This window comes from Xenopus laevis, chromosome 2L (assembly GCF_017654675.1).
Source record: "Xenopus laevis strain J_2021 chromosome 2L, Xenopus_laevis_v10.1, whole genome shotgun sequence".
NCBI classification, from domain to species: domain Eukaryota; kingdom Metazoa; phylum Chordata; class Amphibia; order Anura; family Pipidae; genus Xenopus; species Xenopus laevis.
In genome coordinates this window covers 111,998,822-112,023,668 of record NC_054373.1, presented here as the reverse complement: position 1 = coordinate 112,023,668, position 24,847 = coordinate 111,998,822, and the positions used below count along the sequence as shown (strand labels likewise).

The 24,847-nt window shown below is 35.5% G+C and overlaps 1 protein-coding gene across 1 annotated transcript in view; it reads right to left on the bottom strand.

Moving 5' to 3' along the window:
- dmd.1.L (dystrophin, gene 1 L homeolog) overlaps nucleotides 1-24,847 on the bottom strand; it is a 1,148,817-nt gene that overhangs the window by 675,570 nt on the left and 448,400 nt on the right. Inside the window, exons 22-26 of the mRNA XM_018244936.2 lie at nucleotides 9,003-9,148; nucleotides 7,073-7,285; nucleotides 6,140-6,253; nucleotides 4,043-4,198; nucleotides 2,750-2,920 (exon numbers count right to left, since the gene is read on the bottom strand). Coding sequence (XP_018100425.1) covers nucleotides 2,750-2,920; nucleotides 4,043-4,198; nucleotides 6,140-6,253; nucleotides 7,073-7,285; nucleotides 9,003-9,148 — 800 coding nt within the window. The remainder of the gene's footprint in view (nucleotides 1-2,749; nucleotides 2,921-4,042; nucleotides 4,199-6,139; nucleotides 6,254-7,072; nucleotides 7,286-9,002; nucleotides 9,149-24,847) is intronic.

Below are 24,847 nucleotides of genomic sequence, written 5' to 3'. Positions count from 1 at the left end.
TTACTATAAAGATATAAACTTGGTTTACTTAAAAAGACAAGACTTTTATATATCATATGTACCCCAACCTCCTCCTGAACGTTACCACCAGCATTCTGTTATACCAGGGTCAGACTCTTTGCCACAACTCCAGTTCCTCCACCGAGCTGGGCCCCCTGCCACAACTCTACTCTGCTGGGCCTTCCCCCCCCCTGCATTGCAATGTATGTGCACGCACGCTATGTTTTTGCCGCAACCAGCCCGAAGAGGGGAGGTTGTGGCAGGAAGACTAGTGCAGGGAGCAAGTCTGGGCCAGTGGGGTGCAAAAGAGCCAGGGTCCCAGTCCGACTGTTCTATATTATTTCATTTGTGCAGCTTGGGCCACATAATATCCTGTCCCTATCTCTCTGGCAACTTGAAGCATTTAAAGTTGAAGCAGATTGGATCCTGACTTCAAGTAATATACCAGGTCTCTGCTTGAGAAAAGGGCATCATGGGGTAGATGTATTATATGGTGTTTAAAAATGGCAGAATAATTCACCACACATCAGCAGACTTTGCAGTGTAAAAACGGCATACATGGGCATCTGTTAATCGTTGCCGGCATTAAAATTAGAGCCGGCATCAAAACCGGAGGCGACGACAAAAAAACTTTGCCGCTGGCGTCGGAACCATCGCCGGCGTAAAAAAAAAAAAAACACTTTTGAGGCAAATTTGCTCATTTATTTGCAGCCGGTGAAACGTGCAAATTTGCGACTGGCGAATAAAATCGCCCATCACTACCAATAACTTTTAAACCACTGAAAATGTGTAACTAATACAGATGAAGCCACTTGGATTTGTGAGTTAAATGCGTCATGACTCAGAGTTAATTGAAGAAACTGTTATCTAAAGTTATCTTAACTCATTTAATGCATTTAACCTTTTCATTAGCATACCAAAGCACCATTGTTCACAATGGTGAATGCTTTAATTAGATGGGATGTTGTGTCACAGTTTTCTGTGTTAAATGAGATAAATGGGATATCTGTGTTTAGTTATTCTGTGTCAAACAGACAAACCAAAGTGGCTGCATCTGTATATAATGGCAAGTTGCTTAGAATTACAATTTATTTCATTGGGCAATTCGATAGAACAGGGGACTTTAACAATACCAATATATGGTGGAATTGCAAACACTTCTCTGTGTACTTTATACTGTATAAGCTCCTTAAAGGATGATACTGATGACCATAGTTGGAGGTTTTACTAATAATATTACCTGAAAAGAAGTATAACATATGTGATATGGTGGTTTTAGTCTGTTTTGATTGCAACATTACTAAGTCATTTCTAAATCCAATTAATATTAAATCCTGGTAATCTTTTTTTTTTTATGTTGTCAGGATTTGTTTGGATTTCAAGATAACAATCTGAATATCCAATAATAATTTCTGACTAATTATTGCTATTAGACATTGCTCTTGCTTAAAATCTGGATGCAGCATTATTTACCAAAGAGAAAAAAAGGGGAGGCACACAATAAAACTATTCACTTGCCTTCAGGTATCCTATGATTTGTGGATAAATGTAAAAGGAAAAGGTGGAAAAGGTGATTCTTTTAATATATGTTACTATATGTATTGAATAATAAATATCTACAACATCATTGTATCAATCCATTAACTGGTTTCTTATAGACTTTTAATCGTTTTTCCAGGGGAAGGTCCTTGAAGGGGTTGTTCACCTTCCAAACACTTTTTTCAATGCAGTTGTTTGTAGATTGTTCCCCAGAAATAAAGACTTTTTTCAATTACCTTCCATTATTTATTTTTTACTGTTTTTCCAAAATCTAAGTTTAAAGGTGAATGTTCATGTCTCTGGTGTTTGAGTCTGGCAGCTCAGTAATTCAGGTGCAGATTCTAAACTGTTACAATTTTGCAACATTTAGTTGATCCATTTCTCAGCAGCATCTCTGGAGTATTAGCAACTATTGTATCAGTTCTTACAGCTGCCTGTAATGAAACCCAGAGATTCTGCTCAGCAGGGACAAAGATAAGAAATGTATCAACTAAATGTATCAATTTAGAACAGTTTACAGGGTCGGCACCCCCCCCCCCCCCTCCCAGGGCTGCTTTATAAGGTGAAAAAAGACACGTGACACTTTAATATTAGAAAAACGGTCACACATATAAAGTATTTGGAAAAAGTCATTATTTCTGGTGAACTATCTGAAACCAGCTAGTTGTTTGAAGGCGAACCACCCCTTTAAAGTACCAGTAACATTAAAAAGTTAAATATTCAATTTACATTTTGTATCTCATTATCCAGTGCCTACAAATAATATCTTTTTTGGCAACACTTGTCCTGTTTTATATGAGAGAGAGGTTTTTATGACATCAAATCAATGACATTTGACCTGTGTATCTTCCTTTGTAAAAACAAAAACCCATTGTATTCTACTGAGCTCATCTGTTGTCTACTGAGCAAACATGTACCTTTCTGCCATATTTAGCTTGAATGGCTGCCAAAGTGGCTACATAGCAGCTTATTTCTATAAAACAGCAGTGGTTGTGAAGCAAACACAATTTTATTTACCAGTTCAGGGCAGCTGCAAATGATATTTTAATGCATTTACACCACTTACTTGTGTGTTGCTTTTCTTTTAATAAGCATCAGGTGGATAAAACAATTGACTTTAATAAAATAAGGCTCATTAAAGTACTACCCTTTGGTACTTACAAATCCTCTTAACCAAGTCATTTGAATGCAGATAACAATATAACAATACCTTTAACTCTTCTAAAGCTTTTTGAAGCTCTTCTGGTGTCTTGTATTCAAAATCTCTTTCTGAATACTCATGTTCAGCTTGTGTTACCCATTCTTGCATTTCTGACAAATCTTTCCGAAGACTTATTGTCTTATCCAAGCCACCTTTGAGCGCTGCTTTTTTTGCATAAGCCTAGAAAAGATAAATGCCATGAACCAGTGACAATGAAGGTTTGTAAGGTTTAGATCTGAAAGAAATTCAGTCATATATGGAATATGCGAATAAAGATGTTTCACTTTTACTCAAAACCTACTGTATGTGCTGTACAACTTGTACATGTAATAATCCCATGATAATTAAAACAGTAAATGAAATATAAGTAATTAGGAAGTCTGCCCACAAGTCTGAAAGGAATAAACACATATTTACTTAAGGTCGAATATCGAGGGTTAATTAACCCTCGATATTTCACTTCCGAATTGAAATCCTTCGGCTTCGAATATCCAAGTCAAAGGAATTACCGCAATTTGTTCGATCGAATGAGTAAATCCTTCGAATCGAACGATTTTTAATCCATCGATCGAACGATTTTTCTTAGACCAAAAAAAGCTACCAAAGCCTATGTGGACCTTCCCCATAGGCTAACATTGACTTCGGTAGGTTTTAGGTGGCGAACTAGGGGGTCGAAGTTTTTTTTAAAGAGACAGTGCTTTAACTATCGAATGGTCGAATAGTCGAACGATTTTTACTTCAAATCGTTCGATTCGAAGTCAAAGTCGTAGTCGAAAGTTGAAGTAGCCCATTCGATGGTCGAAGTAGCCATAAAAACCATTCGAAATGCGAAGTTTTTTTCCTCTATTCCTTCGCTCGAGCTAAGTAAATGGACCCCATATTGTTTGAATCCAAAATTATCCCGTGTTGCTCTTTGTACAAATATTTATAAATCTATGTGCACTGGATTTGAACTTGATAGGTTTTGATCATTTTTCCAATCCAATTTTAACTATAAGAGGTAATTTGACTGCCAGTGGCCTCTGCTCAGCTAGAGTTTGGTATCATGCAATGAGTAAAACCCAAAAGTCAGACACACAATACACTAACAATAACAAGGGATAACAAACTACAACTCCCCCCTCCCCTGGCCCCTGTAGACTTGACAATTTACACAACTGAAGTGATGTTTCACATATTAATGAAAAAAACATGGAAATAGCAGCAACACGTGTTTGGATATATATTTTTGGTGGGCTATAGTTTCCTTGTTGGTTTTATTAACAACATTTAGAAAAGAAATACAAATTGCAAATAGAATACCTGTCTACATATGTGATCCCACTGATCATTCAAGTTTTTTAAATCTTGCTGCAGTTTAGATGAATAAACTGGTTCTGCTTTACTGATCAGTTTCTGTCCCACATCATTAACACTGCTCACACTGGGTTGTATCGTCTGGATGTCATTTACCAAAGCCTGTTAATATACATGCAGAAAAAAAAATGAAGATTCATTCAGCACTGAGTTTAAATAACTGAAATTAAGTGAATTAAAATATAATAATTCACATGATGCTGCTCTTTAAGGATGTTAAGAAAAGAATTACATTGGTAAAAATATTTTTTGTCATTCTGAAATAGTTGTAGTCACCTTTTTCTTGCACAAGATGTTGCATGTGCCAGTCAGTGTTCTTTTAGCCATGTGATAAAGGGACTAAGATCTAAGAATCTTAGATTTATTGAAAAGGCAAGTACTTTTTACACAATTTTCTGATATCCACATTTACTATAAATTAATAAATGTAAAGCTTTTTACATGTATTAGGCCTAGAGTTTCCTGTCACTGGCAATTCCTCAGTATGATCCTCCCACTACTAGGGCATACTATACAATAGACTTGAGAAATTTTAGAATTTTTTAAATCTTGTGACAGTTAGGAAATACATACTGATGATATGATGCCTGCAGATGGAGCAAATATTGACATGACAAGGCTCACTTGGCATATGGAGCTCTAGAACACACCCTAGCACAGCATGTCACAGAATGTATTTCAATGCAAAAAGGTGTGTATTGTGCAATTTCAATAAAGTAGCATGGAAAAAAAAACTGGTGAGGCATCTGTGTCAATTCTTGATAATGTTTGCTTCTTCTGCATTCAAGCAAAATAAAAGGGTCATTTATGACCCCAGGGGCACAAAAGCATGCCCATTATTGTTCATCTTTGGAGCACTTCACCCCATCTACACTGTACTCTGCACTGAGACCAGATGAAGAATTTATTGCTCAGTGCTTAAAGGCAAATGGTTAGAACAAGGCTCTGATGTGGGCTGTGCATCCTGCCACTCCTATCTTGCACTTCCCAATGACACGCATGGTAGAGGTGTGATGGGGGTGGGAGGTAGGATAACTACATGGTATCCCCCACCTGCTTCTTTTCGTATTCTAAGCACAGTTTTCAGGTCCCTGCACAATGCCCCACACAATGCAGCCTTTGTTTAGCACTTTGAACACTGTGTGCAGCAAATTTCTTGAAACATGTAAAAGTTATGTTGAAGAATATAAGACCATGTCCTATACAGTCTATTTTAAGCAACTCAATCTAATTTTTAAAAATTATTACCTTTTTCTTTATAATAATAAGGTAGTGACTTGTACTTGATGGTATCTAAGCTGCATTTATCCATAATGCTGACAAGCTATCCTTTTGGGTTTATTCAACATGTAATGATAGACTTAAGGTATGGAGATCCAAAGTATGGAAAGAACCCCAGGTCCCTAGAATTCCAGATAGATAAATCTTATACTTGTGCTTACTCATATATAGTTATACATGTATCATTATGTCTTACAAGCTATGAAGTAGCTGCAGACTTTCACATACGTGACTGACTGGTGGTTTGACATGATAGAGCCATAGACTTTCATTTTTCAGAATGATTGATATCTAGGATGCCATGATAAGTTTGCAATATGGATTCAGTGTATGTTGTTAAAAAGATTAACCTCTCTAGTTTTCTCTCATTGATTTTTTTACATGTATTGTTACATTTTATACATTAATATAAATTCCATTTAATTTAATTACCAATTTGATTTTTTTACATGTATTGTTACATTTTATACATTAATATAAATTCCATTTAATATAATTACCAATTTTCTTTTGAGCCATTTACCTTTTAAAATATAAGAAAGACAGCATTATATTAAGACTACCACATAGCAGAACTGCATATTTGTTGCTTATTAACCAGAATCTTTGAATCCATGAAGCTGGAATATTTGGGGGATGCAAACATTTTCTTGCATAGAAATTCAGCTTAACCTTTTGGTACAAATTCCACAGTATTATGGAAGGTTTTGTAATCAAAATAAAAAAAGTAATTTTTAGTATTATTGAGATAAGCATACTTACACTACATTGTTCTAGCTGTTTTTCAAGCGCTTCAGAATCCCCAAGCGCTGGCCATTCTTCATTGAGAAATACATTAACTTCTGCCATCCATTTTTTCAAAGTCTTCATGTCATTCTGTTTATGAAAATATGAAGGAAAAGTGCAAAATGATATGCTAGGTATGTGATTAAAAATACTATGCAGTCCTGATTATGAAAGAGATCCCAGATGGGGCTAATTTACATTGTAATACCTCATTAACTAACACTTCATTAACTGAAACCTATGCAGTGATCCATGGCAACACATGACATTTTTGTTTTCTTTGTTTTATTTGCAGATAGATGAACAAAGCTAATGACTGATTGGTTACCATGATTTACAGCCCAGGTGCAAATTTGACCAGTGTTAATAAATGAGCCCTAGTACATCTATGTTCTCTCCTAGTGCACAGATAGTGAACCCAGTTCCAAGAGGTAATGTAAGGCTGGTGGCAGATGTGGCAATACCGGGGAGATTAGTCGCCCAGTGACAAATCTCCTCTTCTTCGGGCGATTAATCTCCCCGAATTGCCTTCCCACCAGATAGAATGTAAATCATTGGCGGGAGCGCTATGGCTTTCTGAAGTCGCCCAAAGTTTCCTCACAAATCGGACCGTGTGCCACCACCCTAATAGAAGCTGAAAAAATGGCACCAGCTCTGTAATGCTCCTTGTTTGGCCTGGTGCGATTTTAACCCTATATTACCTCTTAAATGCCAACTTGTGTTGATTTAATAAAATATAAAATGATTAGAAAACAAATGTATACTGTAAAATTTTAAGTAACTTTCACCCAAAAGGGCTGTCATTTAATTGATCTACATCACTTCACATGCTCATGTCTATTCCTGCTTTATATTCTTCAGTGCTATTTATAGTTAGCAAATTGAATAAACATAATAATTTGATTGTACCTGAAATTGTTTTAGTGTGCTTAGCAGTTCTTCTAATTTTTGGCATTGTCCCACGAGCTGATTTGATAATATCTTCCAGCGGTTTTGAGTTAGGTCGATTTCTGTCAAATATTTCTGTTTGACATCAGTTGGTGCTTTTCTTGATAACTCCTCTGCAGTTTTGCTGAGATAATTCATGTCAGCTTGATGTTCCTGCAGGGAACTTTGTAAGGCCTACCAAAGCAGAAAAGGCAATTTAAATTTTTTTTTGGCAATGTTACTCCAAATAATTCAAAACGTAAGTCCTGTAAGGCTTCCCATATCTGCATGTGAAAAGTACTAATATCCTAGAGGAAACGCAATAAGTCAAGTTTCCATTAAGGTACAGTGTGAATACAGCTCTCAGTGTGTGACTATGTTGTCCTAAATGTGGTTTCATATCTTTTTTAAGCTGCTTTCCCCCCATAATTCAGCTGTAAGAGGGTGTAATTAAAATTCAGTTCTTGTAATCCTTACAGGTATAAATAGAGAATTCAAAATTTATAGATTTCAAAATGATCAAAGAAAAGACTCAGCAGTGCAGCCTTTTGTGCGCTCTATTATCATTGTAAGACATTTATAAAGGAAAGATCAATAGGAGCATGATTGGATTGTTGCAAGCTGTGATCAGCCAGGCAACAAATGTCACATAAATAACTACTGTGATTCTACTGATGCTTCAATAAAAAAGCTACAATACCTCTGCACTGGACACTAAACATGAAGGCAAAACATTTAATCACAGAGCCTTAACAACATTTTTCCATTGGTAATATTTTACAAACATTTTCATATTTAAAAAAATAAAATAAATTAGGATAAGCATTATATCAGACTAGATGCCATAAAGTGTAAATTAGGTAGCTACTTAAGGCATAGGTCAGTGAGTATACAGGGAGTCCCCGAGTTACAAGCATCCGGCTTACATACAACTCACACTTACAAACGGAGGCTATTACAGTGGCATTTATTAGCATTTAACTTTAATAAATCTCCCGTCCCAACTCCCTCTGGCGTGTGTTATTTATTGCTGAGCACACAAAGGTAAAACTGAATATGCACAGAAAGATGAACATAAATACTATGTTATGCATTTAAAAGGTAAATGTACCTGTTCCAAATGACATACAAACTCAACTACAGAACAAAACAACATTATATATAAGCAGTATGTAAATGTGGTGAGTCAGTTGTACCAATGAAGCTCAACGACGTGCAAGGAACTGTTATAACAACAACAGGAGGATCGATTTTATTTTAATAATACTGATTTTCGAATATGATATTAGGCAGGAAGGTGTCTGAACATTTGTGGAGGCCTATTTACCAAAGGTCGAATTTTAGTGGTATTAGAGGTTTTTAAAACCACATTTAAACACTACTTCTCTAAAATCATGAATGCCTTGTAATTTAGTAAAAGATTTGAATACAAAAAGTACAAACAAAAATAGCTGTCAAAATAATATGAAAACCTCAAATTTTTCAGGAATGAATGAAAAATTCATATGACAATGAACATTTTGGTCTCTGAAAACCTCTAAAACCATGAATGAAAGGCTGATCTTTGCAAGAAAAAAAAGGGAACTTCCATTGACTTCTCCATGACCTCAACAGCTTTTACTTGTCGTACTTTTGTAGATTCTATGGTTTTTAAACTTCATACGAAAAAAAAGTACGAAAAAATCATTCTAAGAACTTTCATAAATCGGCCCCTTAGTGTAAGTTGTTCCTGACTAGCTACATGTACATTCATTTAACCTGGTCATATCATACTTCACCAATTATTTATTTCTACATAATTTAGCGGCTGCAGTTTAAGGCTAAGTTTTCATTTTTCATTTACTTTTCATCAAAATCTCTTCATACAAAGAAGTCACCATTGTTTGGACTATTAAAGCATTACTGTACTTACCTTTAGCTCCCTGAGTCGTTGTTCCATGATTTCACATTCAGTAACAGTGACCTGAGGTATAGCGAGTTTGGTTTCGGACTGCTGGATCCACATAAGGATAGTGCTCATTTTCTCTGTGTACTGTGTAGGAGGTAAACTGTCTAGAACTAAATAGAGAGCATTTTAGTATATATTTTATTGTATATTAGCAAGCCAAGATTTTCAGAGACTCTAATATGCTTGTGTAGATTACAAATATTCATTTAAATTATAGATCAGATGCAGATATTTATCTAGACTGCATTACAGACTCTGACTTGTGATGTGCAAGTGAAAGAGAGAATATACATTTTTGATCTTATGAAAACCAATATCAATATTCTCAAAAGTATAAAAAAGTATATTTACAAAAACATGGAGAAATGTTATAATGGGAAAATAAAATGGTGCCATATTCCTATAGATCTTTGCTACAATTATATAGGTGCAACACTTCACTCCCTTCTTTCACTTAATCCTTGTGCCTATCCAAAGTGCAGAGTGTACTTCTGACTGACTTATGCATTTTTGGTACAGGCATGGCATTCGTTTTCCGGAAATTCATTATCCAGAGAGCTCTGAATTATGGGAAGGTCATCTCCATTTTAATCAAATAGTTAAAAAATTTTAAAATGGATTTTCTTTTTCCCTTTAATAATAAAACATTACCATGTACTTGATCCTAACTAAGATGTAATTAATCCTCATTGAAGGCAAAACAATCCAGTTGGGTTCATTTAATGTTTAAATGATTTATTAGTAGATTTATTGAATGGAGAAAGATTTATATCAAAAGATATCTGTCCCAAGGCTTTTTTCTTCAGTAAAAAAACATTTTATTTAAATTCACATTAAAATATAGATACATACTGACCCTCACATGGCCCACCTTACGCGTTTCGCACCTTCCGGTGCTTAATCATAGGTGTCTCTGTTACCCGTATGTCCCATGCAGTATTTAAACCCTGTTAATCCCTCCCACTTGTCTTGTATTGAATGGAGATCCAAATTATGGAAATACCCCTTATCATAGGGGCAGATTTACATAGGGTCGAATATCGAGGATTAAATTACCCTCGATATTCGACTGCCGAAGGTAAATCCTTCGACTTCGAATATCAAAGTGGAAGGATTTACCGCAATTGTTCGAACGAACAATTAAATCCTTAGAATCAAACGATTTGAAGTATTTTAACCCATTGATCGAATGATTTTTCTTAGACTAAAAAAAGCTAAGAAAGCCTGTGGGGACCTTCCCCATAGGCTAACATTGCACCTCGGTAGGTTTTAGGTGGCGAAGTAGGGGGTCGAAGTTTTTTTTAAAGAGACAGTACTTCGATTATCAAATGGTTGAATAGTCGAAAGATTTTTAGTTCGAATCGCTTGATTCGAAGTCGAAGGTCAAAGTAGCCAATTCGATGGTCGAAGTAGCCAAAAAAACATTCGAAATTCAAAGTTTTTTTTATTCTATTCCTTCACTCGAGCTAAGTAAATGGGCCCCCATGTGTCATTAACACAACAGCAATGATTTACAGATATGTGTCCTGCTTGGAAGTATTTTAGCTGGTTCATGCTACAGTACTGTATGTTGCCATTCATACATGCTGTCCTGTTTTAAACATAAATTTGACAAAAACTATTAACACTATGGCAAAAAATGGAACAAAAAACGTACATGTCGACTGTACGACCCGTTTATTTTAATAATACAGTGATAAATAAGAAATTGTCTGGCATAAGTGATGGTGCCTATTGAAATTCAGGTATTCTTTAAAGGTATGCTTCATCCTGGCATGAGAACAGTATGCATGTGTTTTCTTGGCAGTGACTTACAAAGTCATATTTTACTACACCATGCTAAGCTCTTCTCGCTGTTGTTGCTGTACGCCATTTGTTGATCTAGATCTAATGTGCTTAGAAGTTTCAAAGTAGATGCTAAATTTTAAAATATAGCTTTGCACCTTTGCTTTAAGTATAAAAATATAAACATTTTAGTATTTTAGAACTATAAAACATAGTTATTTAATGGTAGTTATACTGCATAGTACAACAGGGATTTCTTCGATTATATTTGCTGATAAAAAAAAAAACAAGGAGCAAAGTAGAGAATCATCCCCAGGGTCTTTTGACTGCCTTTGATGCTAAACTTGAAGGAAAAGTACTGTACAACAATACGAGTTAACAGAGGACACAAGAAGAAATAGACCCAAAACAAAATATTTCAGTAAAAGTTACAGACTATATTTTCAACCTGATGCAGTTGTAGGGGGCTCAAACGATTAGTTTCCCTGCTGGCTTGGGAAAAAGCAACAACTGGGCAAAGGATCTAGTGACCAGTTCAAGTCAATAGGTTATGTAAGAAAGCATGTTTATTCCTTATAAAGCAGACAGGTGTAGTTTGGTGCTCTACCAGGGAAGCTTAGTGAGGGGTAGTTCCCTAGGTGACACTCATCAAGTCTAGGGACTCAGGTGGGTAGGACCTGGAACATAGTATTTGTACCTGGATAGAGAACTGGCTAAAAGATAGATGACAAAGACTAGTGGTAAATGGAACATGTTCTTATTGGACCAGTGTTGACAGTGGAGTACTGCAGGGCATTGTACTTGGTCCTTTGATTTTTTGTTTATTAATGACCTGGAGGTGGGCATTGAAAGTACTGTTTCTATTTTTTGCTGACTAAATTGTGCAGAACTATAGGTTCCATGCAGGATGCTGCCACTGAGTGAATTTAACTACCTTTTAAAACTGGGCAGATGGGGCAAACTGGAAAATGAGGTTAATAAAATAACTGCAAGTTATACACTAAATGGCAGTGTGTTGGGAGTTTCCTTAACTGAGAAGGAACTAAGGGTTTTTGTGGATAACACATTGTCTAATTCTGGGCAGTGTCATTCTGTGGCCACTAAAGCAAATAAAGTTCTGTCTTGCATAAAAAAGAGCATTAACTCAAGGGATGAAAACATAATTATGCCTCTTTATAGGTCCCTGGTAAGGCCTCATCTGGAGTATGCAGTGCAGTTTTGGGCTCTAGTCATTAAGAGGGATATAAATGAGCTGGAGAGAGTGCAAATACTTGCAGCTACACTGGTTAGTAGATTGTCAAAGTTGGGCTTGACATTATAGACAAATAGCAGAGGACCTTTTTACCCATAAAGAAGATCACTTCACCAGAGGACACCCCTTCAGACTAGAAGAAAAAAACTTTGATTTGACACCACGTAGGTGGTTCTTCACAGTGAGGACAGTGAGGTTGTGGAATGCACTAACAGGTGATGTTGTGATGGCTGATTCTGTTAATGCCCTTAAGAGAGGCTTTGATGATTTCAAGCATAATATTCAAGGATATTGTGATACTAAAAGGTATAGTTAGTATAGATATGGGTATGTATAATTTATGTGTGGGTATGGAGGGGTCAGTGTCAGTGCATTGAACTTGATGGACTTTTGTCTTTTTTACTATACTGTAACTATAATGCCATACATAAATTGGTACATTGGTACTGCAGCAGACACATGTGGCATGTACACAGACACCTGTACCCCACTTTCAACTAATATTGAATATTAGCTGCTGGGCCAGTCATGGCAAAGCCTTAAAAGACATCAAAGCCTTAAAAGACATCATAGAAAATGGTGACATTAAACAATTTCCAACCCTACAGCAATAGCATAACCTCCCTTCTAATATGTTATTTCGCTACCTTCAACTCAAACACTCTTTCCAATCACAATTTCCTATTAGACCAATATTAAACAAAGAAACAACATTAGAAAAATACCTACTCAAACTAGGCCTTAAAAAACCACTATCACTCTGTTATACAATTATTTTGCAGGCAGATCCTGATCCGTTGGACAAGTGTAAACAAAAATGGTTAAGGGACATTACAGAAATAGAGGATGATATGTGGAAAGACTATCTAAAACAAATTCCTGAACTGACTATGTCTATGAAAGACCGGTATATACAAGTTAAATTTCTTAACAGAGTATACTATACTCCATATAGGCTGGCTAAATTGTACCCTACAGCATCCGATCTTTGTCCGAAATGCAGAACCTCAGTAGGGACATGTTCTTTGAGTGCACAGAAATACAGCAGTTCTGGAATGAGGTTATACAATACATGGCAACAGAACTCCCCCCCTGATCTGCTTTCTGGGTGTCATGAAAGACTCCACCATAGACTCATACACAAGACTATGCTATCTACAATTGTTGTATTATGCCAAAAAATCAATATTACTTCACTGGAAATCTATGACAGCCCCCTCGCTAAATTCTTAGAAAATACGAATTAATCATTCACTACCTAAACAGAAACTGACATATGTAGCCAGAGGCTGCCCAAAAAAGTTTGGCGCAGTGTGGGCTACCTGGGTAGCAGTGCAAAGATAACAAAGTGGTGTATGGATCCTCAAATGTATAGATTTATAACTCACTTGACCCACCTCTTATGGCCCTTGAGAATCTCTCTCTTTCCTTTCCTTTGTTTCTCTTTCCTCTCTAAGGTTGTATAACTTGTTATGTTGTTTTGTGTTTATAATGAAAACACAAAAATAAAATCTTTAAAAAATGTGTCGTACAAAAATAAATACTTCTGGTCTATATCTTCAATAAATCTCCTGTTCCAGGTTAGGAACTACTACCAATAACGTCTTTTTGTTTTGGTTCAGCCTGAAGCCCTTTCCTCTGAATACAGTACCTCTGCAAAAGACCAGCTGTGTAAGAGGGTCACAGTGTAACTGTGCTCTACCCAAATAGCAGCTGAAATCAGGTATTGCTACCAATAAAGGTTTTCACAGTGATCAGTTATTACCAATTGTTTTTCATATATTTAGAATGCTTTTCAATATTACACTAATTTGAATCAATGTTATATTTGAATATACAGTACATCATGGAATTTAATTTTTTTAAATGTTAAATTAAAAATGCTAATAGCATTTTCAATGCTAATAGTTTGGTTTGAATCATAATGTAAAACAAAATATTCAACATGTGATTTCACTTTATAAAAAAAAAACAGCATTCGCTCATTTACGAGAAGGCTTGTCAGTGTACTTTGAAAAAGCAGCGTATTTTTAAAAAGCTATTTCCGCAAGAAAGAAGCAAAACTCTACATTTATAATCAAAAATTCAAATTCTCAGTGCCATTGAGTTAGCCTTGGTACAGCAGTTCTTTGCTGTTGAACGTTTGTTCTATAGGGAACAAGAGATTTTCATTTAAAATACAAAGGTGGCTTTAGACTAAATTAATGACTAAACTGTCAGTTTCATAATGAGCAGTTTGTGCTTGATTAAATTTGACAAAAGCAGTTCCATAGGATATAGTGGCCATTAGAACAGTGCATTCTCAAAATGAGCCAAGTCTGTCATATTAATGTGTCAAATGCCCTTAACCTCATGCTAGTAGTTTTATGTCAGCCACAGAGTTTCTATGATCTATGGTTAAACTATAAGTTGGAGTGTCACTGGCAAGAGAGACAGTGTTGTGTAATTTGTTTTTTTTAAAAAAAGCAAGATCTGGTGCTTCATTCCAGGAGAATGTCTAAATATGGAGTCATTCTCTGTGTCATTGTGTCTGTGCTATTTTGTCTATATTAGAACCAGCCTCCTTTACAAGTACATTTAACTCCCTACTGTTCCCCCTAAACTCATCCTCCCTTCACTACTGTAGCTGCTCAAGACCCTGGCCATTTCTTTAAAGACAAAATACAAGTGGAAAAAATCCCTGGATCAACTTGTACTATGAGCTATCTTCCATAACCCTGTATCCCCTCACTTGCTAAAAAGCTATCCAACTCCTTCTTAAAGCTACTGATTCAGGGAGAAAATTCTACATCTTCACAGTTATCAATGTAAAAAATACCCTTCTGAATATTTAGCCGGAACCTCCTTTCTTCTAATACATATTTATTATATCACCCTCAAGAACCTTTTCATGAGCAACCTCAACTTGGCCAGTCTTTCCTCATAGCTAAGATTTTCCATACCTTTTACCAGCTTAGTTGCCCATCTCTGGGCACTCTCTAGTTCAATAATGTCCCATTTGAGCAACGAAAACAAAAACTGTACCTCCTCCCGCGAATCTATGCCTCTTTAAATACAGCTCAAGACTTTATTTTCCCTTGACTGCATTGCTTGCTACAGCCAAGTTTATTATCTACAAGGACTGCAAGTTCCTTTTGCCTAGTGCAGTCCCATTAAGGGTATATGGGGGTTATGTAATAAATGGCACTACGTTTGCCCAGGAGCAGTAACCCATAGCAACCAATCAGCAGGTAGAATTTAGTAGTCATCTGTTTAAAAGCAAGCATCTTATTGGTTGCTATGGGTTACTGCTCCTGGGAAAACTTAGTGCCATATATTACATATGGGGGTAAGTGGCTTGCATATTTTTACATCCCAGGTGCATGACTTTACTTTATCAATATCGAATCTCATCTGCCACTAAACTGCCCAGTTTGTCAAGATCCTGCAGCAAGGAATGCCACATCCTGGATGGAATTAATTGGGTTGCATAGCTTTGTGTATCAGTTACTACCATACTGGTACCAAAGGAGCCACAATCTCAACCCGCAAATTTTTACTATTAATATACTTAATAAACTTTTTGTGGCTAGCTACAATGTACACCTCATTTTCTACTTTTGCCTTCTGGATTGCTGTTTTACAACACAGTGTTTATATTCATTAAATGCAGCTTCTGTCCCCACAGAAAGGTAGTTCTTAAATATCTTTCTCTTCATTCCTATTAACTTCTTTACTTAGGGTGGATCTTAGTGCTTTAACATTTGCTTCTTAAGGGAATACATTGAGAACAGAGATGATTTATTATAATTTTAAATTAAAAAAAAGCCATTGTTGTTCTATGTTTTTAGCAGAAAACATAATGCCCCAATCTATGCTCTGAAGGGCAGTCCTTAAAGAGCTAAAATATGCTTTTCTGGGGTTTTGTTGACCCAATTTATATTTGTATTTTGCACCAAACTATTAGCCAGAGGTTCAATTACTTGCACATTTGATATATATGTTCTGGGTCATTAGAGATCACAAGGTCCAGTATAATATGGTTTCTGGTTGGCTCCTCAACAACTTGTGCCATAAAATTTTCAAGCAACACATTTATAAACTTGTTCCCATTAACTGATCAGACAGTACTGTTGCTCCAGTCAATATCTGGGTAATTAAAATTCCACATTATCATTACTTTCTCCTCCTCACTTACATTAAGGGGGTCTATAACATACTCTCACAATTGGGACTCTTAACAATCAGTAAAGAGCTCCACCCATAAGGCTTCAGCTTAATTTTTTAACATCACCTCCTCCTTTATATTAGCTTTTTAATCCTGCCTAACAAGTAGACATACACCTCCTCCTTTTCTATGGCATTTGTCCCTCCGAAACCATGTGTAGCCACTGATATTAACTGTCTAGTCATGCACTGGTAAAACTGCAGTGTTTGCTTCAGAAACACTACTATTGTTTATATACATAAGCTGCTGTGTAGCCATGGGGCAGCCATTCAAATGAGAAAAGGCTCAAGTTACACAGCAGACAGCAGATAAGTTCTGTAGAACATAATGTTATCTGTTATACACTATTTAACCTGTGCCATATAGCCTTTTTTCAATATCCGCCATTGCAATTTCATATGAACTTGAACTTTTATATGAGCTTTTTTATATAAACTATAGTAGAGTTTCTGAAGCAAACACACCAGTTTCAGTTCAGGGCAACACAACATGATATTTTCATTAATTTAAAACACTTTCATTTTTTGTTATTACTGTTCTTTTAACTGACTGATGTGAATGACAAACAAATTTGTTGGTGCTGTATTAAAACAGAATTCTTTGTATTTCCATTATCATCTATCACTGAAGTCAACTACATCACCTTTCAATCAACAACAGGGGCATGCTGTCTAGGAATTATATTAGACTCCCATATGTCTTTTAAACTCCGCATCCAAAACCATGGCAAAACCTGTTTCTATTTATGCCTTAACTATTGCCTCTTGCTCCTTGTAGATTGTAAGCTATTGTGAGCAAGGCCTTCAGATCCTATTTTATTCTGTATCCCTTGTTTTTTAAATTATTGTAAGACCCATTTTTTGTTAAAAAGCAATGTAAAGCATTGTGTAACTTGCTAGTGCTATATAAATTGCTAATTGTAATGATGATTTGCTGCAGGGGTTGTGCTTCTTGCAGAGTTTAAGGTGGTAGTATAAACTATTTGAACTTACATCAGTTTATTTTAATGTATGTTTCTTATTAGAGCTACCTTGTCACAATGCTTTAGTTCTCCTTTCAAGCAGAAATATAGAATACACTTCTAAGGAAGAGTGCATGTTTAGGCTATGAAACACATTTGTAATTGTATGCCTATGCAGTTATTTATTACTTTGGATTATAAAAGCACTGCATTTAGCACTCTTAGAAGAAGGGGAGGCATGACACATGGACTTGGCATCTATTATCCCCTTCAGAATTGTGCTTTTATGAGTTCCTGTAAAAATCAAGTGCAAATATCTGATAGACTAAACTAACTCTCATTTTCTCTTGATAGTTTCTACCCTGCATTTTATACCACTTTTACTGAGCAGAGCTACATTGTAGAGTTGACATTACACTGCCATTAAACGTTGCTTCTCTTATTCATTACTCTTTTTCTAGAAGATAAGATATAGGCGTCTTTTGTTATCCATCTTATCTACCATAATTGTGTATTTCATCTGTCACTTTAAATTATACATGACTCTGTTAACTTAAGTAAAATACTGTGTATTTGGAAAGTCTGGAGGAATAAATACTGTAGGTATGGTATTTATTAATTTCTGTTGTCTGATTATGGATTTTGCATCTGATTTTACCATCCATTAGTGTTTGTGACTTTATCCTGTCAACCTTCATAACCAAACAATTGGTGTTATGAGCAAAAAAGTACTGTACCTCCCAAGGAGTTCACTTATTACAGCAATGTAGACTCCCAAACGGTGGGACAAACTGGGCTATCTGATCACTTTTGATATTTGATTAAGCTCAACTCAGAAAGATTAAGTGGACATTGTCCAAACATCTATGCAGTCAACTCAGTTAAGACAATATGCTTTTGACCATTTTGTAGCCTTTAATTATTAAAGTTACTTTGTTCTGTAGCTCTTTTTTAAAATGAGAGACGAAACAGCGAAAATAAACTTTGTAATAAAAAAAAAAATAGGAATCATACAGCAATGCCTAATTTCAAAATTGTTTTGTATAGCTTCACAATACAAGATACTTTTCTAAATTTTACTGTAGGTAAACCCACCTTCCTAAAATATAAAACTATCATCATATGCTCCATATTTATTAACTACACATTTGAGTTCAAGCCCCCTAGTGACAATAAATTACTGTTTAATAATACATTCAATTGTCATTTTGGTTGATCCTTAACATTTCTTTTATTTCTACAACAGCTTTTTTTTATAGTGAAACAGCAGCACAACTGCTATGTGTTATTTGTAGTTGAAGATAATCAAAAACCATTATTAGTGTTCTTCTCATTTAAGGGGCAATGTAATAAATGCCATAATATTGATAAATCAGTGCAAAATTCTTCATTAGACCGTTATTTACTTTCTCAACAAAAATGTAATTAAATATACCATGAACTGGTCAAACTACTAATAGTACATGACCCCTATTGTCTTTAAACTGGATATTGAATCACTGCTTAAACAAAGCAAGACAAATCAACAAAACTATCAACTAAAACATAATAACATTTTAATATTCACTTTAATTAATTAGAACTACAACTTTCAAAAACAATATTTAATTGTTTGTGTGCAATGTTAATCTTGTTGAAAATACTGTAAAAAATGGAGGACTTTTAGACTCAAACATTAATAAGATGATTTCTATGTTTTAAGCCTCAGATGATTGAATGCATAGCAGTAATCTTTAGAATGGATTAAATTGTGAAATGAAAAACATGAAATTGGAAGTTTAGATTTGTTTTTTAGTTGGTGGCGCAATTTTGTGTCTCAGTATTGATTTACAATTAGTGGTGCTGCTGACAAGAAATTTCATTTGGTTGGGCAGACACTCATGTTATTTTGGTGATGTATTAAATATATGTAATTATAGCCTTGGCAGACATTATGATGACTTTAGGGAAAGCTGAACAATAATCTTTTATTTAATTATTTTTTCAGTTTATAGTAAGCTCTGGTCTTTTTTAATAAACTCAAATAAACACATCTGTATTCAGCCACAAAATCATCTATACAAATAGCACAGTCATTGTCAGCACTGCTGCAGTTTTGATAGATTTAACCCTTTATTATAGGATATGTATCATAGTTTCATATGATGATTGTGAAAAAAGCTTTGGAACTTTAATGTATCAACTTCACCACATGAATTCTGGAGTTACTTGTACAGGAGGAGCTTGCATTAGTAAAAATATTTATGTGTTTAAAGGAGAAGCAAACCCAAAAGTTAAAAAATCCCTACCCCCTACCCTATATAGACCCCCCTCCCTCCTCCCCCCCAGCCTACGTGTTACCCTGGGCAAATGCCCCTAACTTTTTATTACTTCTTGGTGCAGATTCAGGCATCAGAGTTCACGGGCACCATCATCAGCCACTTCAGTAATATTCGGAATGAGACTGGCGCGTCGGCAATTTTCATGGCGCATGCTCAGCTGTCACGAACAGAAAATTGCTCCAACTGCTCATTACGAAGATTACCGAAGGGAAGAAGATGGCGCCCGTGAACGCCACTGTACAGAATCTGCACAGAGGGGTAAGTAAAGACTTAGGGCCATTTGCCCAGGGTAACACTTAGGCTGGAGGGAAAGGGGTCTATGTAGTGTAGGGGGTTTACTTTTGGGTTTGCTTCTCCTTTAAACGCTAGTGATGTATGAATCTGTACATTTTGGAGGGTTTCATTTTGATGGACTTCGGTCTTTTTCAACCCTACTTAACTATGTAACTATGTAACTATGTAAGTAACTATTAACAAATGCACTTACAAGCATACAGGTTCCTTATACCTTGCACTGAGCACTAGTTCAGCCTGCTCTGATGAATTATATGAAAGTGTGTGTGTGTATGTTATGTATGCACTCAGCACTGTACAGCAGGAGGTGCTAAGTACTGGGCACACTGATACAAGGGGGCCTTTCAGGGTTCCAAATAGCTTACTGCAGCACTGTCCAACTTCTGTGGAACCGAGGGCTGGAATTGTTCTGGTAAATCACACCCATGCTACCACAAGATCTTTTCAAGAATATATCCACATTAATGGGGGTAGCACACCATAAAAACAAATGGCTGGTGCAGGCAGAGTATGACACACACAGGCAGCATAGGTCAGGCAGATTATGGCTCACACAGGAAACAGGCAGAGTATGGAACACAAGGATCATAGAGCAGGCAGACTATGGAACACACAGGGAGCATAGGGCAGGCAGAGTATACTGTAGCTCACACAGGGAGCATATGGCAGGCTGACTCTGAACAGTACAGGGCTTTAGGGGTGTGACCACAAGTGGTGTCATAGGTGTGAACAATGCAGAAGTTTATTGTCTGAATATGAGGTGTAAACAATGCAGGGGCCGGTTAATTTCAGTACTGATACCCGCGGGCAGCCAGTTGGACAGTACTGGCTTAGAGTATCAGTATCCAAGCCATATCTACTATTTTCAACAAATTATTTTGTTGTTTATTGGGCACACTAGTCTACTACTTTTCAGACTACAAATGAAAATGATATCTGGTAATCAGTGTCACTCTGGCAACCAAATATACTGTAGATAGACTGTGCAGCTTTACTTATTGTTTTTCTCTTTTTTTTTACTCTTCAATATAGATAGATATAAATTCCTCTTCGATATAGATTTCAAAATGGCTTCATGGTTGCAAACATAATGTATCCCTTAGCAACTAAGAGTAATTCATTCCTTAGGAAGTTTTATTAAATTATTTTATTTTATTAAATTACAAATACCAAAGCAGACTTTTAAAATCAGTAATACAAACTATATGTTACCAGAAAATAAAAATAGCACATTAACTAGTATTATATAAATCCACCCTTGCAAAGTCAATCCCCCTCCACAGTCTGATATTTCCATTATTTACACAAATTTCTTTGTCTTATGAGGAACAATTCTCTCAGAATCCTCCTAGAGCATCATATCAATGGTACATTATCTTATACAAGAATCTGATGACTGTAAAACAATGAACATGGTCTCTTTTTCAAAAGGATGCTGTCAACTAACTAGTCCATAGGCTCTTTCTCATAGGTGTCCCAACAAAAACTCTTAATTCCTAAAATGGACAGAATGGGATCATAAGACCCTGTGGTCTCTTTCTTCCCCACAAGTCCAAGGGCATAACCTATTAATGATGCTTAAATAGCTCAAGCTATTACAGGACCTGACACTGTTCTCCCACAAAGAACATTTAAAAGAAAATGGTACCAAAGAAGGAAATTACATAAACTATCCCTAACCCTCCCTTTTTCCTCTGCAGGAATGTTACCCCTCTTTTAACCAGTTTCAGCCTATTCCTCCAGAGCATCTGAAAGAACAGACTGTAGACCCAAATATAGATAGATTCAGGCAAGGGAAACATGTATTGTAAGCAGCAAAAACATGAGAAAGGTCTTAAAGGTGTTGTTCTCCTTTGAATTACCTTGTATTACTATGTAGAGAGAGATATTCTGAGACAATTTGCAATTGCTTTTAATTTTTTATTATTTGTATTCTTTGAGTTATTCTACTTTTTAGTCAGCAGCTTTCTAGTTTGCATTTTCAGCTATCGGGTTGCTAGACTCCAAATTATCCTAGCAGCCATGAACTGATTTGAAAAAGCGACTCGAATATGATTAGGAGAGGGCCTGTATAGATTAATGAACAATAAAAAGTAACAATAACAATGAATGTGTAGTCTTACAGAGCATTTGTTTTTTAGATGAGGTCAGTGACCGCCATTTGAAAGTGTCAGAAGAAAAAGGCAAATCATTTCTAAACTATGAAAAAGAAAAAGTGAAGGCCAGTTGAAAATATGCTTAGAATTAGCTCTATAACATGCTAAAAGTTAACTTAAAGGTGAACCACCCCTTTAATCAGATTAACCTTTTCTCTTGGGACTGTTGAAATGATCACTAACACATCATTCAAGTAGACTAAAAACCAGAGTGGCTGCCCACAGGGCACACAGACCCCCTCCTGCATCCTCAGGAGGGATCCAGAGCAAATACATAGAGAGGAGGATTTAGAGGGCAGCCCTTTTTAGAGGGCCCCAACCTTAAAGCTTTCATATTGCTAACAATCAATCAGTGGGAAGCTTTTTGCCACTTCATACAAGATCTTTATCCAACTAATGAATCTGCCAGGATACCGTATTTAGACAAAACAGTCCATAGATAGTTAACCTTAAAAAACTTTTGACAGGATATGCCCTATCCCTGAGCTTTGCATAACCTTAAAGCTTTTAATTGTGGTCTTGTTCAACCCTACTTAACTATGGATGTACAGTAACTATTAATGAAGGCACTTACAGCCATATAGGTTACTTATACCTTGCACTGAGCACCAGTTCAGCCCACTCAGATGAATTATATGCATGTGTGTTTGCATGCATGTTATTTTTATTTATATAGTGCTACTTATGCACTCAGCACTGTACAGTAGAAGGTGCTAAGTACAGGGCACATGGATAGAAGGGAGCCTTGAGGAGGTGCTACTTTCAGGATTCCAAAAGTCTTAGAGCATCAGTGGACTTTTAAACTCATAATTATGACTTTTAAGCTCACAATTTTGACTTTTTAAAGTCATAGTTATGAGCTTAAAAGTCAGAATTTTGACTTTTTAAATTCATAATTGTGAGATTAAAAGTCATAATTATGAGTTTAAAAGTCATAATTATGAGTTTAAAAGTCATAATTTTGACTTTTTAAAGTAACAATTTCGAGAATAAGGGGGTTATTAATCAAGCTCCAAATATCCAAACCTCAAATAATTTGTAGTTTTCAGGAAAAAAAAAACTACAAATTTTTCGAGATTTATTAAAGTTCGATGATCTAAAAACTCAGAATCTGAAACCCCGGCATCTAAAAGCTCTCGAGGTCCTGTATAAGTCAATGTGGAATGTCCCAGTATCTGTGCTGATGTCTGTACCGATATCCGATGAGTTTGTGGTTTCTGCAAAAAAACTTTGAAAACTACGAAAAAATCTTAGTTTTGGCACAAAACTCAGAAGCTTTTTTCTTCATAAATAAGGTCCATTCGAGCAATCGGAGTTGCTCGGATTTTTAACTTAGAAATACTGAGATAAATTCGGACCTTGATAAATAACCCCCTAAAAGTCATAATTATGAGTTTAAAAGTCATAATTATGAGTTTTAAAGTTATAATTATGAGATTAAAAGTCATAATTTCAACTTTTTAAAGTCATAATTATGAGATCAAAAATCATAATTATGAAATTAAAAATCATAATTATGAGATTAAAATCATAATGAGGTTTAAAAGTCATGCAGTAAGTCATCAGAATTTTTTTTTTACTGACCCAGTGCTCTTCGGTAAATAATTATGAGTTTAAAAGTCATAATTATGAGATTTAAAAACTCATAATTTATCAAATTGTGAGTTAAAACATCATAATTATGATATTAATAGTCATAATTTCGACCTTTTAAAGTCATAATTATGAGATAAAAAGTAATAATTATGAGATCTAAAAAGTCATAATTTATCCGATTTTTTTTTTTTTTTTGCTGGCCCCAAGTGCTCTTCCGTACTTTGGGGCATGTTTACTAACATTGAGATAAATATCTGGAGAGATTTCTGGAGATGTTGCCCATGACAACCAATCATCAATTAGATTTAAACAGCTACCTATAACTTAGAAAACAAAATCAATTGGTTGCTATGGGCAATATCTCCAGAAATCTCTCCAGATATTTATCTCCAATGTTAGTAAACATGCCCCTTTAGCTTAGAAAATGCAATGAAAGTTTAAATTCAGCCAGTGCTGTTTAGATTAAGCATTACCTTTAGCTGAACAATTTTTTGGATTTCTTTATGTTGTCTAAGAGAACATTAATATTTAATAATGGTATGCTACATACTACAAGGCACAGCACTAGATAATTTCAGGTTTAGCCATTATAAAAAATAAAGTAAGCTGAAGCCCATATCAAGCCCATTGCTTAAAAGTATTACAATTTTAGCTGTATAAAAAGTTTTTATACAGAACATTATAGGCATTGAATAATGTATCATGCTAACAACAACAAAAATATGGTGTTTATAGGAAAATATAGGATTGGGACAAATAAAACCACATCACTGCAGCTTGCCTTTATAGTTATAAATGTAATCACACAGTTTAAAGGACCTGCTTTGAACAAAGAACAATGACTCCAGTCAGGCAAAATACAAATTTCTTCTGTAAAAGTAATCCAAAGTCCATAGACAAATTCAATATAGTACAGCTAGCATTCAAAAGACGTTGCATTAGCTTCCATTTCCAATTTATATCAATTTCTACTTAGATTTTCCAAATGCTAGATGGAAGTGGGATTGAATAATTCAATATGTTTTCATGTTTTATCCTTTTTAAACCTTATTTGAAAGTGAGTGGCATACTGCAAAATAACTAATATGTATCACCAGCTTTTAGGTTTGGATTGCAGTTATTCTAAAAACAGGCCTTGTAAGAGAAGAAATATTTATTGAATAGATTTGCTGTCAAACATTGGTAGATGGTGAAACATACTTTGCTCAATCAAGCACTGTGCTAATGTTGTTAATAA